Below are 13,420 nucleotides of genomic sequence, written 5' to 3'. Positions count from 1 at the left end.
GAGCTAGGGTGAAATTGTTTCCTCCCCCTGCTTAAGCAACAGAATGCCAAACGTGATGTGATAATTTCACATTTTTTTCTTAGCTATTCAGACATTTTTAAATATTTTCTCCTAGAACAAATTTAATTGATGTTGTTCTTTCCCCATAGTCCAACACACACAGACAAAAAATGTTAGTTTGAATGCACTACGGGGTTTTCAGGCTAAGTAGGTGTGCTAATTAAGTAGTTGACATTTTTCATATCATGGTGAGAAAATTTGCCTAATGGCTTAGAATAATATACTGCAGAACAGATTTATTCTATTGTTAATTATATCTATTTACAGATATCAGTATGAGGTGTACACAAATTAAACACAGAGTGCCTTTTAAAAAGTATTTATTAGTTCTGGGATTGTCGCCTGCATTGCTGCAGTTCCCCTTTGCAGTTTCTGTTAATTGTTCAGCCCTACAGAAATGATTTGTGGAAATATTTTTTCTTTAAGTGTTTTTCTTCACTCTTTAAAAAAAGAATAATAAAGGCATTTGAGAGAAACTCACATGTGAACAAAGTGAATTCCAGATAAATTAGGGGCTCATGTTAATAGCATTGGGAGAACAGACCCTTAATGTTATAGATTCAGATTTTAATACAGACCTGATTCAGACATAATGAGAAGCCACATTTTACTACTATATGGACATAATGGGATGAGTCTCAGGCTCATCTTTCCCTCTTGCCATCTTTCGCATGTCAGAGGAGATCAGTGCCTCCAATTTCAAACCACACTTCCCAATGACATTTGAATTAAAGGAACTGTCTCTTGTTTAAACCAGATATTGTTGAATTCCAACCCCCATGATTCTTGACCATTGGCCATGCTGGTGTCATGATGCTGGAGTTTGACTTCCCTTACTTTGAGGGGTGAGACCAAGGATTCAGAGTGGAAGGGGGAATTGGCACCAGAGCTGGCCCTCAAAGAACCTAACCTACTGGAAGCACTTTGGTAAGAAGGGCATAACGAGCCATTGTTGTCCAGCCCTCTTCTGACTTACATCTCAGAAGCTTCAGTGCAACTGGAATCTCACCTGCTCTATAGGAGTTAACATCTGGAGAAACTATGGCTTGTTTAAAATCCATCGTTTGAAGGAGGCACAAGAGCCAGGCGTTCTGTGTTCTGCATGTGGTGCATGTAACTGTATATCGAAGGGGATGGGCAGAGAAGGAACTACACATGTTGTTTCTATATTTACAGTGCAACTGAATGCACACATGAATGTCTTGCCTGGAGGCAATTTGGAGGCTCCAGGGGAACAGTAACTTTCAAGACTGCCATAATTTCCCATGTAGTAAATGCAAGAATATTTTCCTATTCCTCTCCAAAAACAGTTTTGGAACTTGAGATGTAGAAATATATCCTGAATCTGCATACTAGGCTTCTTTCTTTATCTTTATCCCGTAAACAAACAAAAAGTGCCAAGCTTCTTTATGGCTGGTGTGATCCTCATTACATAGCTAGCGTATAGCTGATTTGACATCTTGATGGATGAATTGTTCCCAAGGTCCAAGAATCCCGCACTGTATCATGGAAGTCCTCGGGATTCAGTATTCTCTCTCAGACAAGAGCCCACATACTTTCTCAGGCAAACCATGCTGGTGTTAACGACCCCCTCTTTCTTCTTCTTAATATCTAGTATTCAGAGCGTTTTGTTTCTCATTCATGGCTCTGTGTCAATCAGGCTGACCCCAACTTGGTTCCCTCCAGATGTTACGGACTACAGCTCATTTTGTCTCTGGCCAGTGGCTTTTCTGGCTGGAACTGATGACAGTTGTGGCCCAAAACATCTGGGGGACAGCAAGTTGGAGAAGGCTGGTGTAAACAGTAATTTGTAGAGGCATGGGAGGGGTGTTTTTGCTTTTGCTTATGCTCTCTAGTTTATAATGCCTTCATTTGTCCCAAGGGCAGGACAAAACAGTAAAATGTAATTGTTTCCTACAGACCTATATTGATGAGAGAGAGTACTGCTGTCATATAGGGTGTGTGCATGTGTGTCGCCGTATATTTGAGTTATATTTTACCTATTTAATTGAGAAATCATTAGAATTGCTGCTCTGGCATTTTACTATATCGAAGTGCAGAGTAGTTCCAAGTAGATACACGCATTAATCACACTTTAACCATCATGTAATGTTAATGAGATGGTATGCTGGCAACTTTCCTGTTGTTGTTTATCCTTCTATGGTCTCCTGTAAGGCTGTGGTCATGTGACACACAGGCCCATCTTGACAGAGTTGATGAATAGAGAGGGAGAGAGATATTGGCAGGCTGCTCACCAGGGTTGCTTCCTCTAGCATTGTTTTCCTAAATAATTCAGAAAGGCTGGTGTTTTCATCAAATTATTTCTGTTTTCAGAATGAATAGGAATGAGGAAATGAATAGAGATGGGTGCAGTTGAGAGTCTGTGTTGTAGAACAGGCAGAATAACATTGTTTATTGCATAAATGTCCCCAGATTTATGCCATGTTAACTTCGTTTGGTTTTTCCCTGTTTTTTTGCTTGGTGCTTTTCTGTTGATCCTGAGGGGACTATATTTGCTTAAGTAGACAGTGAATCGAGTACATAATTGCTAGACATTCCACATTGTCCTCCTGAGATGACTTTTCTTTCAGACACGAAGAGACATAATTACTGTTAGCGCAAGCCCCTTGGTGGGCGTAAGATATCATGTAGGAGAGGTGTCATTGATCTCTATATTTTATTGGCCCTTTTATAGAAACTTTTGCTGGATCAGTGTTTCCCAAAGTAATAGTAGTAGTAGTTTTAAAGTTAGACAAGGTACTCAAATTAGAATTGGAGTGGCTTGATAAGGAATATTAGAGAAATGGATGAGGAGTAGCAGTGTATGGAGGACAAAGAGGTGACGTCAGGAGTATAGGGAACCTGGCAGGTATAACCAGAGAGTTTCCTAGGCTTAACAGGGATGGAAACTTAAATATGGTGAGTACCTGGTTCATGTTGGCTCCAAAGAAAGATAAGACCCCAAATAGTTCTGCAGCAAACATACCAGAAGGCACACAGGAGGTAGAGAAAAGAATAGACAAGAAAGATCAGAATTTCCCCTCTAGTCTGTCTCCTTCACCTGTTGTGAATTATCTTACGTTTTCACTTGTATGTATTTTAATTGCAAAATAATTCTAGTTACAATTTTGCATTTTAAATAGATTAAGTAGGCAACTCAGCCAGCTATATCACAATTCAAATGCACACTCCCCCTCAGTCAAAAAGGATTTCCATTAAATTGTCCTAAAATTTGGCTGTTTTATTATGTGGAATATCATATATAGTTGTTACAAAACAATAGTTTGGACAACAGATTTGTGAAATTTTGCTTTATTCTCCCTCCTCACAAAACAAACAATACATTAACATTACCAAAACAAACACCCCCCTCTCCACAAAGGATTTCCATTAAATTGTCCTAAAATTTGGCTGTTTTATTATGTGGAATATCATATAGTTGTTACAAAACAATAGTTTGGACAACAGATTTGTGAAATTTTACTTTATTCTCCCTCCTCACAAAACAAACAATACATTAACATTACCAAAACAAACACCCCCCTCTCCACAAACCTCCCTGTAACACATGTGAACTAACTCATTATGTTAAAATATGCAAGCTTACAATTTGTAGGATTTTTGGGTCACGAGGGAAAAATATTAATAAATCCAACTATCTGCTAATAACTTAATCCCCTTTCATATCCACAGTACGATTAAAGTCCTAACAGAATTCCGGCATAAAAGATGCATGTTAATCTATGAAACAATTTGGAGCATTTTTGTTTAATCCCTCCATTTCTGCTTATTAACCAAAATGTCATCAAGACTGGCATTCAGGTTGTAAACATCCCTTTGACAGTCACAAAATTTAGGCAATGAACTTGAGAAACCTTGTCTATGCATAGTGGGCCTGACATTGAAAGCCCCACTGATTTCTCTGGCAAAGGTGGCTTCTGAGCAAGAGTGAGAGAGAGAGCTTCTGTACAGAAGTGGCTGGGAGTGTAGCTGTCAGCTAGGATATCTCTGATTAAAATTTCAACCTAGACTGGCTAGAGGCAAGCTGCTACCTCTGCCTTTCACCCTCCTACCATTAGGGTAACAATGTGAGCCTACCTTACAGTGAGTTGCTGTAAGGATTAATGTATAGAAGCATTTAGAACAATGCAGTGGTGGCTCCATTCCAGTGGTGGGCAGAGCCAGGAGCAAAGGTTACTGGGGCCAATAACCAAAGTGGGTTTTAAGTTTTAATGCTTAACTTTGTATAATAGGCTGCATACTAATCACGCAAAAGCTAGAGGTTTCTACACCACACCAAGCATCATTGGAGAGTTGGGTCATGTCCTTGGCTAGATTGTACCACACATATTTATAAATTGCGACTGTTGCATCCTATATTGTGCTGCCCCTGCATGGATCTTTTTGGTTGATTGCACTTACCCACCCTTCAGCACAGAATTTTAAAGCCCATTTTCAGAAGTCAGTTTTCAGTCTTATTTCTGTTGAGTCAAGGTGAATAAAATCCATATTGGAACCTTATTAAATCTGCAGAGTGGCTTTTCTGCCTGTGAAGTTCGTATGCAAAAAGCTGTCATCTTAACTTTTTATCCTGATTTTGCTATTTTTTAAATTTTAAAAAAATGAACTACTCGCATGCTTAATTGTTGCTTTATCTCTAGTACATTTTCTTTATCATTCTTTTCACGCAATGCATTTTTACTCTAGTAACAACATGTGCGCTGCGCTTTATGAAAGTCACTCGCTGGAAACCTTGGATATTTTCCACAGGGATCCCTATAGACCCATCCAATTTGAAAATACTCCGTTTTATCCTCTTCTTAATTACAATACGCAGAGCGGGATTCTGTTAACTGTTTAGAAGTTCCACAGAGTAATGATTCTATCCCAACTATAAAGAGTATGACAGAAAACTATTCACAGTTGGAAGCCAGCTGTTGCCTAGCTACCTAGCTTTTAAATTCAGAATCTCCTCCAATTTAATAATACCCGGCCCTTAAGCTGCTAAATGTATTTGTTCATGACTCACCGTGCCATTTTGTGCATGCTTTTCACCAGTTAGCATCAATTATGACGGGGAAAAGAGAGCATTTACAAGGGGGTTAATGTGTGGTGTAAATCCAAAAACTAGGGAAAGAATGCAGACAAGCTCCAGTAAAGTTGCAACATGGGTACCATGCCAATGAAATTACCAGGTGGAGAATTAGTTGGAATTAAAACAGCCATGGATGTAGTTTAGCAGGTGTCATAGAGCCTGCTTGTCCCGAGGCGTGGATGCCTCTGTTTATCTTGTTCACCACGAGGCATTTATGTTTTATAAGAAAACGTGTGGGTTTGGTTACTGTGCTTTAGCACTGAGGCCAAAATAGCCTTGCTTGGAAAGAAAGAAAGAAAGAAAGAAAGAAAGAAAGATGGGACCTCGGCAAATTAGGCAATTATTGTTACATAAAAGAAAGGGATTTTAATAGTTCATGGGATAAAAGTCTAGAATGCGGCTTCATTGCAGAAAGGGAAATCTGATAGCCTTCCTCTGCCTTAATTATAACTCCAAGAAATACTCAAGTCTCTGCCAGCTTGGCACTTTTTGTTGTATTATCTCTAGGTTAAAATCCCACCTTTATATTTCCTCAGATAGGATCCGCATCACTTAGCTCTTTATATATTGAAGTCATCTGCTTTTCTTATTCCTTCTGCTGCTACCAGTTATTTCCAAATTATTCTCTTGTTTACCTAGTATCACTTATAGCTGAGTTTGGACTATGGGATGGACGGACTAGGAAACTTAAAAGTCTTATTTACTAAATCCTAATCATAGTATCAGAAAATAGGTTTATGTGCAGCTTAGATGTTAAATGAACGCTTTGTTTTATTTTTCATTTTGCATTAGCAGTTCCCTTAATTTGGCCTTTCCCCAATGCTGAGCATATTGCTAATAGCAGACAGCTTTGTGGGGCTCCACTGCTGCCTTGACCTCCGGTTGCTTGCACTGCTGCTTACATAAAGGGGGTGAGGCTGCAGTGAGGCCAGTCTGTTGCAAACACAATGGCAAAGCCAATCTGGCACACCCACCACTGTGCTCCATGCCTCCCTGCCTTGTCCCTCTACCTCATGGTAAGCACCAGCGATGCAACAAACTGGAGGTCAGTTGTGCGTCACTGCCTCACCACGTTATAAGCTCCTGCATATTAATCACTATGCAAACGAGATTGAGATGCATGTGTCCTAATATGACGCAAATATATTTTGGGGTGCGGAATTTATTCACATTTCTGAAATTCTCTAAATAAGAGCGTCAATACCTGACTGTATAGCGAATTACAGCTAGGCTATATGCTTGTAAAAATCCAGCAGCTGCTTCCATGTTAGCAGGTGCACTTTCCCTGGCAGCTCCAGTTGTAAAGGCGATTGCTGGCTCATCGTGTGTATCTTAGTTTCCACCAACCTTTTCCCATGCAGTTGTGCAGATGCCTGTGAAATCGCTTTTGGTGTGAAGTGCTTTGCACTTAAAGCAGTTGCTCCTGACTTTTTACCAGGGGACCAGCCTTTACTCTGTGCATTCATGGACCTTTGAGCTCCTAAAAATACTGTAGTGTTGTCTTTTGCTTCTTAATTGGCAGGAAACTTAAAGGAGGTGGCTAGGAACAAATAACAAGTGGAACAAAGAATGGTGGGGTTTCTGTGACCCAGTTAACGGCAAGTGCTCCCCATGCGAGTGGGGTCAGGTGAAATGTACAAAAGGGTAAAGGGATAATAACTGGAAGTTCAAAGAGCAGTGGCAAAGGCTCAGTGTTTATAAGCTCAGCGTCACAGGAGTCAGAGTTGCAAGATTTAAGGGGAAACTGCAAAGCCAACAGGCCCATGTTACAAAGGAGCAAATATGAATAATCTTCTTGAGGGCTAAAATTGACTGGGTCAACTACCACAGGGTTTAAGAACGGAAAATGAAGGAATTGTATGTGTTAGTTAAGGAGTTCAAGGTGGTAGAAAATGTCAGAATTGAAGGAGTTGGATATCAATGGAATGAGGCTCAATAACATCCACTTGGGTAGGTCAAAATTCTAGGTTACCAGAAGCTTGCAGGTGCAGGGGTTGTAATGCTCCAGGAAAAATAGAAGTTCTAGGGTCAACAGCTTGTCTCAGGCTCCAAAGGCATAGGTAGGATGGAAATGACCACAGTGCCCCTTCCCTAACATATTACCTCCCATTTGGCTATTGGCGCTTGTATTTTATGACGACAATGAGGTTACCCATTTGAAAGGTTAATGCTGTCCTGTTGTTGGCAGCAGATGTCCTTGTTGTACTCGTCATGCTATTACCAGAACATGGGAGGGAACAATTGGCCGGTGGGATGAGCATGTGAACTAAACTGGACATAGCAATACAGATACTCACCAACATGTTCATTCACATGCTGTGCTGTCTACCACTGCTGTTCACACTTGACCAACAATCTTGAAGTGGGATGGTTTTCCTGATCACAACCTGTGTGGATCTCCAGATACGTTCTGCTACTGCATTGCTACTGCTGTAGCTAGGGTGCAGCCCTGCATGAAGTTTTCACTCTGTAAATCTCTAAATCCCCAATGTCAAGTCATATTTATTTCTTAGAATGCAGCACATTCACCTCTTCCAGCTGTTTTTCTTTTTGCTGCCTTGCCGTCTTTTTAAAAATATCAATAATGTATCCAGTGCATTTCAAAGCTGCACTGTTCAGCTTTGAACAGATTATTTATGTGCTCTTGAATTCAAATATAAAAAGCATTCCTTTCGCCAGATCTCCCTTAGAATTTCAGAGCCCAGGAAGGCAGTTGGGGTGGCAGCTTTGGTGTGTTGTATGACAAGATGTAAAACCTTCCACCGGGGTCACCTTATAAATATTTATTCCAATAAATTTCTTTAAAGAAATTAAATTACGTGTTCTATACAAAATAGACGAGAAAGGCTTTTAGTGTCACTGCCTGCAAATTGAAGTCATTTGTCTAGGAGGGTCAGGTGCCACTTTGTGGTAAGGATTTGTCTGAGATCCAAGTGAAGAAAGATTGATAGCACAAAGAGATTGATGAAATGAGCAATGCAATATGCATATGAAGTTCTGGGTTAATTAGGAAAATTTAAACCAGAAAGGTTCTTTTGTGTGAGGTGTAGGAGCTGTTACTTGCTGTCTGTGTGTGTGTGTTGGCTTGATATTTTGGGAGAAAGTGCATGTGAATACTATTGGGGAGACTGATTGGAGCTTCATCCATTTTATCGTTAATGAGAGTTGTGTTGTGACGTTGCTTAGCCATTCATTTGCAGTTGCCTGTTTTCTCATTACTATAAGCTACAGAGTTGTCTGCATCATTCATTGCTTTAAATACTTTTTATTTTATATATATATATATATATTTAAAAATCTATCATTTCATTGAATCATGTTCCTATAAACATTCTGAAAAGGTTCTGGCCGCCTCCCCTTCACCTGACAAACCAGATTGTAGTGGTACCTGACATTTGTAGACTCGTCCATAGCTAAGGAAACTAACCATTCCATTCTACTCTGTATAAATTTCAGTGCACAATCCTCTACAAATAAAATAGGTGTTTGTGCGTGCGCACACATGCACACACAGTATCTTTGACACTCGAAAAAAAGAACTAAAATGGTTGCTTTATCGCACTATAACGTGGTCTACCTGGCTGTAATATATTGCCACATTTCAGCGAATTTCATCAATATTTTTGTTGATCCAACAGGAGATGTCTGTTGTAGCACACAACAACGGTCTTGTACAGGGGCATCTCTCAACCCTCTAAGATAGATGGGGGCACTAGGGGCTACCTGAGATGGGAATATCAAGGGCAGACAGGGAGCTTCCTCTTCTTTTGTGAGCAGATTCCTCCATTGGTGCTGTTATCACCCAAAGAGTCCTGTGATTTTTCTTTTTAACCCTTATCTGGTAGTGAACATTGAATATTAACTTTTTCCTTTCCTTTTTCCTTTTCGCTTCGCAGAAACCAAAACAGAAAGACTGGCATCCTCCTGGAGGGTTTATCTTAGGACTCTGGGCGCTCATTATCATGGTCTTCTTTAAAACCTACGGAATCAAACACATGAAACACATCTTTTAGACCCTTAGAGCAATCAAGATGTCTTGCTCTGAATGCATCCTTGAATAAAAATGAGGTCTTCTACCTGAAAGTTCTTCTCCTCCACCACCCCACTTGTTATGATACTTGCACATTTTTACTTTGTGTTTTGTATTGTTAAATGCAGTTGTTTAATACCCATTTTAATCACATTTTATAAAACTTCCAAGGACACAGTGAGAATCCTTCCCTCCTTCTCCACTGAAATGAATGAGCAACCTAACTTACAGGAGTAAAGGCACTCCAAAGAGGTAAAAGCAGGCTTCATCTTATCTTAGTTTGCTGCAGAGAGAATAGCATTTGCATCTACCATACAAGGAGTATTCAGGGTGGCATTGCCCTGCATGTGCACTGCAGAACAAATTGTAAGTTGTAAAAAGATTATTTTCTCTCTCTCTACTTCTTCTTCTACTACTATTACTACTACTGCTACTTCTTATGTAATCATTACCCCCATCACTGAAATGAAGGTCTAGACAATATGCAGAACCTTATTTAAGATGTCATTTTATCAATATAGACTTAAGTCACTTTGCAGACTTTTGCAGTGACATATTGAACACTTGCTCAACAGAAACAAAAATACCGTAGGAAATATTGATTTCACTCTGTTAAATACAGCCCTTTAGATCAATCCTTTTACCTAGGGCAGTTTTGCTTCTTGGATTCCAAGAATGATTAGAATTGGAAACAAAAAAGGCCCAAAGAAAGTATTTCCTGGATCTGCTTGGTGAGAGAACCCACGCACTGCCTCGTGTTCAGCAGAAGGATATGCCGTCTGACTTTCTGAAATCACTTTATGTTCTTCAGTATCTTGTTAAGAAAAGTTGTTAAAAACGAGATCCATGGGGAAAAAATCCATTAGGACTATGTACTTGAAAACTGAGCTATACATTTTGTTGTCGGGTGTATTATTTATTTGTTCTTTGTGTTCTGCTCTTCATGAATTAAATCTGTTCACAGAAAAAACAAAAGAAGGAAGAAGAATGGCTTTCTGCAGAATGATTTGGGGTGGACCATAATAAGCATTATGCAATTAAATTTATTGGTTACTAAATATGTCCTCTTATGGAGTGGCTCCAATATGGAAGGTTGCCACATTAGAGCATGTTGAATTTTTGAACTTTTGAATTCCAAAAATGAGGAGTGCTGAAAAGTTGTAACATGACTTGGGAATTCCAAAGATATTTGGGTTAATTTAATATTATTTAGTTTTGCTTAGTAAGTAAAATGTATGTAAAATTGCGTAGAAATAATTAAAAATGATTGCCAAGTCCTTTCAGTTAATTTATTTGTTTGGCATTACCTAACCTTTTCAGAAAGTAAAATTGTAATTTGGTTTTCTGAAAACAGTTTATGGGCTTCTTCATCAAACGTAGACTTACCAAACTAAATGTTGTTCAGTAGCAGATTTAACCAAAAACATATTTTTAAGACCGCTCACTGAAGAAATTTGCAAAAATTATGTTTTCCCCTCTAAGATGACACCCCCTAAACATAGAATTCAATCTGTATCACTGCAGTATTTTTTGTTCACGAAGTTGGGAGTTGCATATAGTTAACGTGCTGCTCTGGGCTCCTCTGAAGGAAGATGCAGGGCATAAATCTAAATAATAAATAAATAAAGTGGAACAAAAAAGAATCCCTTTAAGTCTGAAGTGCCATAGCAACAGTATCTCTCTCAGGTGAGCGTGATGCAGTTTCTGTTCCACAAGCACAATATCTTGGTAAGTATGCATACTGTTCTGTGGAATGAAACGGAAACATACAAAACAGACTTTATCAATGACGGTGTTAGCTGTGTATGTTTACAGTGGTACCTCGGATTACAGATGCTTCAGGTTACAGACTCCGCTAACCCAGAAATATTACCTTGGGTTAAGGACTTTGCTTCAGGGTGAGAACAGAAATCGCGTGGTGGCAGCGCGGCGGCAGCGGGAGGCCCCATTAGCTAAAGTGGTACCTCAGGTTAAGAGCAGTTTCAGGTTAAGAACGGACCTCCAGAACGAATTAAGTTCTTAACCCGAGGTACCACTGTATTGTCCTTCAGTCCACTCAACATCATACAGAGGTGAGTGGGCAATCTGTGAGGATAAAAACAAACTGTTACTTTTAAATGCTGTTTTATGAGGCATTGAAGACTTCAGGCCGGATCCAAAGATGTCCTTTCTTTTGTAAAATGCTGCCTCTTCTCATGGAAGAGCCTTTTCTGATCTAGGAAGGAAATGTGACATCAGAAGTGGCCCAAATCCAGAGAGACACTTGCACAAGAGTGCAAGAGACTTTTGCCCAAATCTTGTTCTTTCTTTGTCATCACTAGAGCAGCGGTTCTTCACCTTTTAGGAGGTCATGGGCCTCTTTGATAATTTGATGGACCCCCACCCAATAAATTTGATATGAATTTTTTTTTCACCCCACAAACACAGTTTTCAAAGTATCAGGAAGAAAATAGAAGAACATCCCTTCTTTTGCAGCTGGTTCATGGACTGTCTGTGGACCACAGGTTAAGAACCTAAGTGCTAGTGTGTATATGTTTTAGCCTGTCTCTTTCCTAATTGGTGCTTCTCTTACTGTAACACATCCTGTACTGCACTGAGAGAATACTCTGTTGGATTGTGGAAGAGCTTACTGAACAGCACCAATACATTCTCTCTCCCCCCCCCCCCTTTCACTCACAGTTCTTTGGCCCACACCTCAATAAGCTGGATGGCTCAGTAATGGGAGACAGCGATAAACTTGGTTCAAATAATTTCCTCAGCATGGCCAATTCATCTGTTACCGGGAAGTGAGAAATAACCTTCTTTCTACACCTCTTGATAAATTTATAAATAGATGGTTGCTGAGAATACTTGGCCAGGAAAACCTGGGTCAGAATGACACCCAAGATAATCTAATCATTGTGAATACAATCACAGGCTTCTTCTAGGCCACAATGAGCATAAAATGAGCCACCTTGCCTGTACTATCTTTAAGAAAATGTCAGAAAATGGGAAAATAACTCACCTTTTTAGAGGTAGGTACGCCTGCAAACCTGTGATGATCAAATACACCATTTTATCAGATTTGTGGATGAAAAGAAAGCTTCATTCTCAGGATAGTTGGCCCGAAATCCTTTGCAAACAATTACCTCACATTTAGAAATTCAGCTTTCTTTAAAAACAAATGCACAAAGTGTTTAGAGGAATTTAAGTTCTGAAAAGGTTTTTTTTTAATGAAATATACTGATACACCATTTTTTTTACATTGAATTAGTCTTTAAAGGTCTATCTGTATAATTCATTGATTCAAGTATCTGACAGTGATTCCACTTTTCTTTTTTCTTTCCATTTGCATTTATCATATTTTATAAATCTAACGATAAATGTATTTTATGGACATAAGTTGTCACATTGACAGTGAATTTAATAGAGGCCTGTTTCACTTGCAATTAAACTCTGTCATCCCCACTCTGTAGGCCTCATCTAGACCTCTCATTCTACCTAAAAACATGCCGCCCAGCTGAGTAAAAGCAGCAGACTTTGGATGGATTCTGAGGAGACATGGAGATACAAGTCAAGACGTCCTTCTGAAAAGATAATCTGCTTAGGGAAAAGAGGCAATTAGGTGGGTTATTAAAATACAATTTATGAAACGGAAAAAGCAGTAAGTATGCCGGCAAAGCTGATTAACAGAGGTGAGAAAAGCAATTAGATTGAAATGCAGCAATCCATGCTCAATGAGTCTGAGGGTATGATTCTTTGATGCACAGAGAATGGAAAGCAATTGGATTGTAACATGCACAATCTTTTCCTTTTTTGGCGCTTGCAGTGTCCAGCAGCTTATTATTGAACGCATCTAATATTATTGTGAGCACATTCCAATGAAGTATATAGCATTCAAGGTCTGAAGGACTCCAGTGTTGGTGAAATCTTTTGCAACCAAACTGGGGTACTGGACGTGTACAGCAGTGTGTGTTGACACTACTATAGCAGCAGAGGCACTGTTGCTAGATGCATCACAGTATGCAAAGTTATCATGGAACACGGAATGGGCTGTAAGTAGCTTATGGGGCCAAAACATTACATTTCAGAACAGTCCAATGAGGGCTGTGCATGCTTAGTGGCCACAGAGTACAAAATGGGGGGGGGGGAGAAGGGGTGGAATGGAGTACCATAGGATATGGCTAGAACCTTGAACAATCTGTCTATTACAGTCAACTGACCAAAGTATAAAATACAAAATCACAGCCTCACTA

At 39.5% G+C, this 13,420-nt stretch overlaps 1 protein-coding gene across 1 annotated transcript in view; it reads left to right on the top strand.

Annotated features, from left to right (window-relative positions):
* Positions 1-10,462, top strand: part of PIGK (phosphatidylinositol glycan anchor biosynthesis class K) — a 98,635-nt gene extending 88,173 nt beyond the window's left edge. The window contains exon 11 of the mRNA XM_083510579.1: positions 9,052-10,462. Coding sequence (XP_083366705.1) covers positions 9,052-9,168 — 117 coding nt within the window. The 3' untranslated portion in view covers positions 9,169-10,462. The remainder of the gene's footprint in view (positions 1-9,051) is intronic.
* Positions 10,463-13,420: the final 2,958 nt, after the last annotated feature.

The sequence above is a fragment of the Podarcis liolepis genome (genome assembly GCF_965112155.1).
Source record: "Podarcis liolepis genome assembly, chromosome: 6".
Taxonomy (NCBI): domain Eukaryota; kingdom Metazoa; phylum Chordata; class Lepidosauria; order Squamata; family Lacertidae; genus Podarcis; species Podarcis liolepis.
Note: the sequence above shows the minus strand (reverse complement) of the source record. Positions and strands in the feature narration are given on the sequence as shown.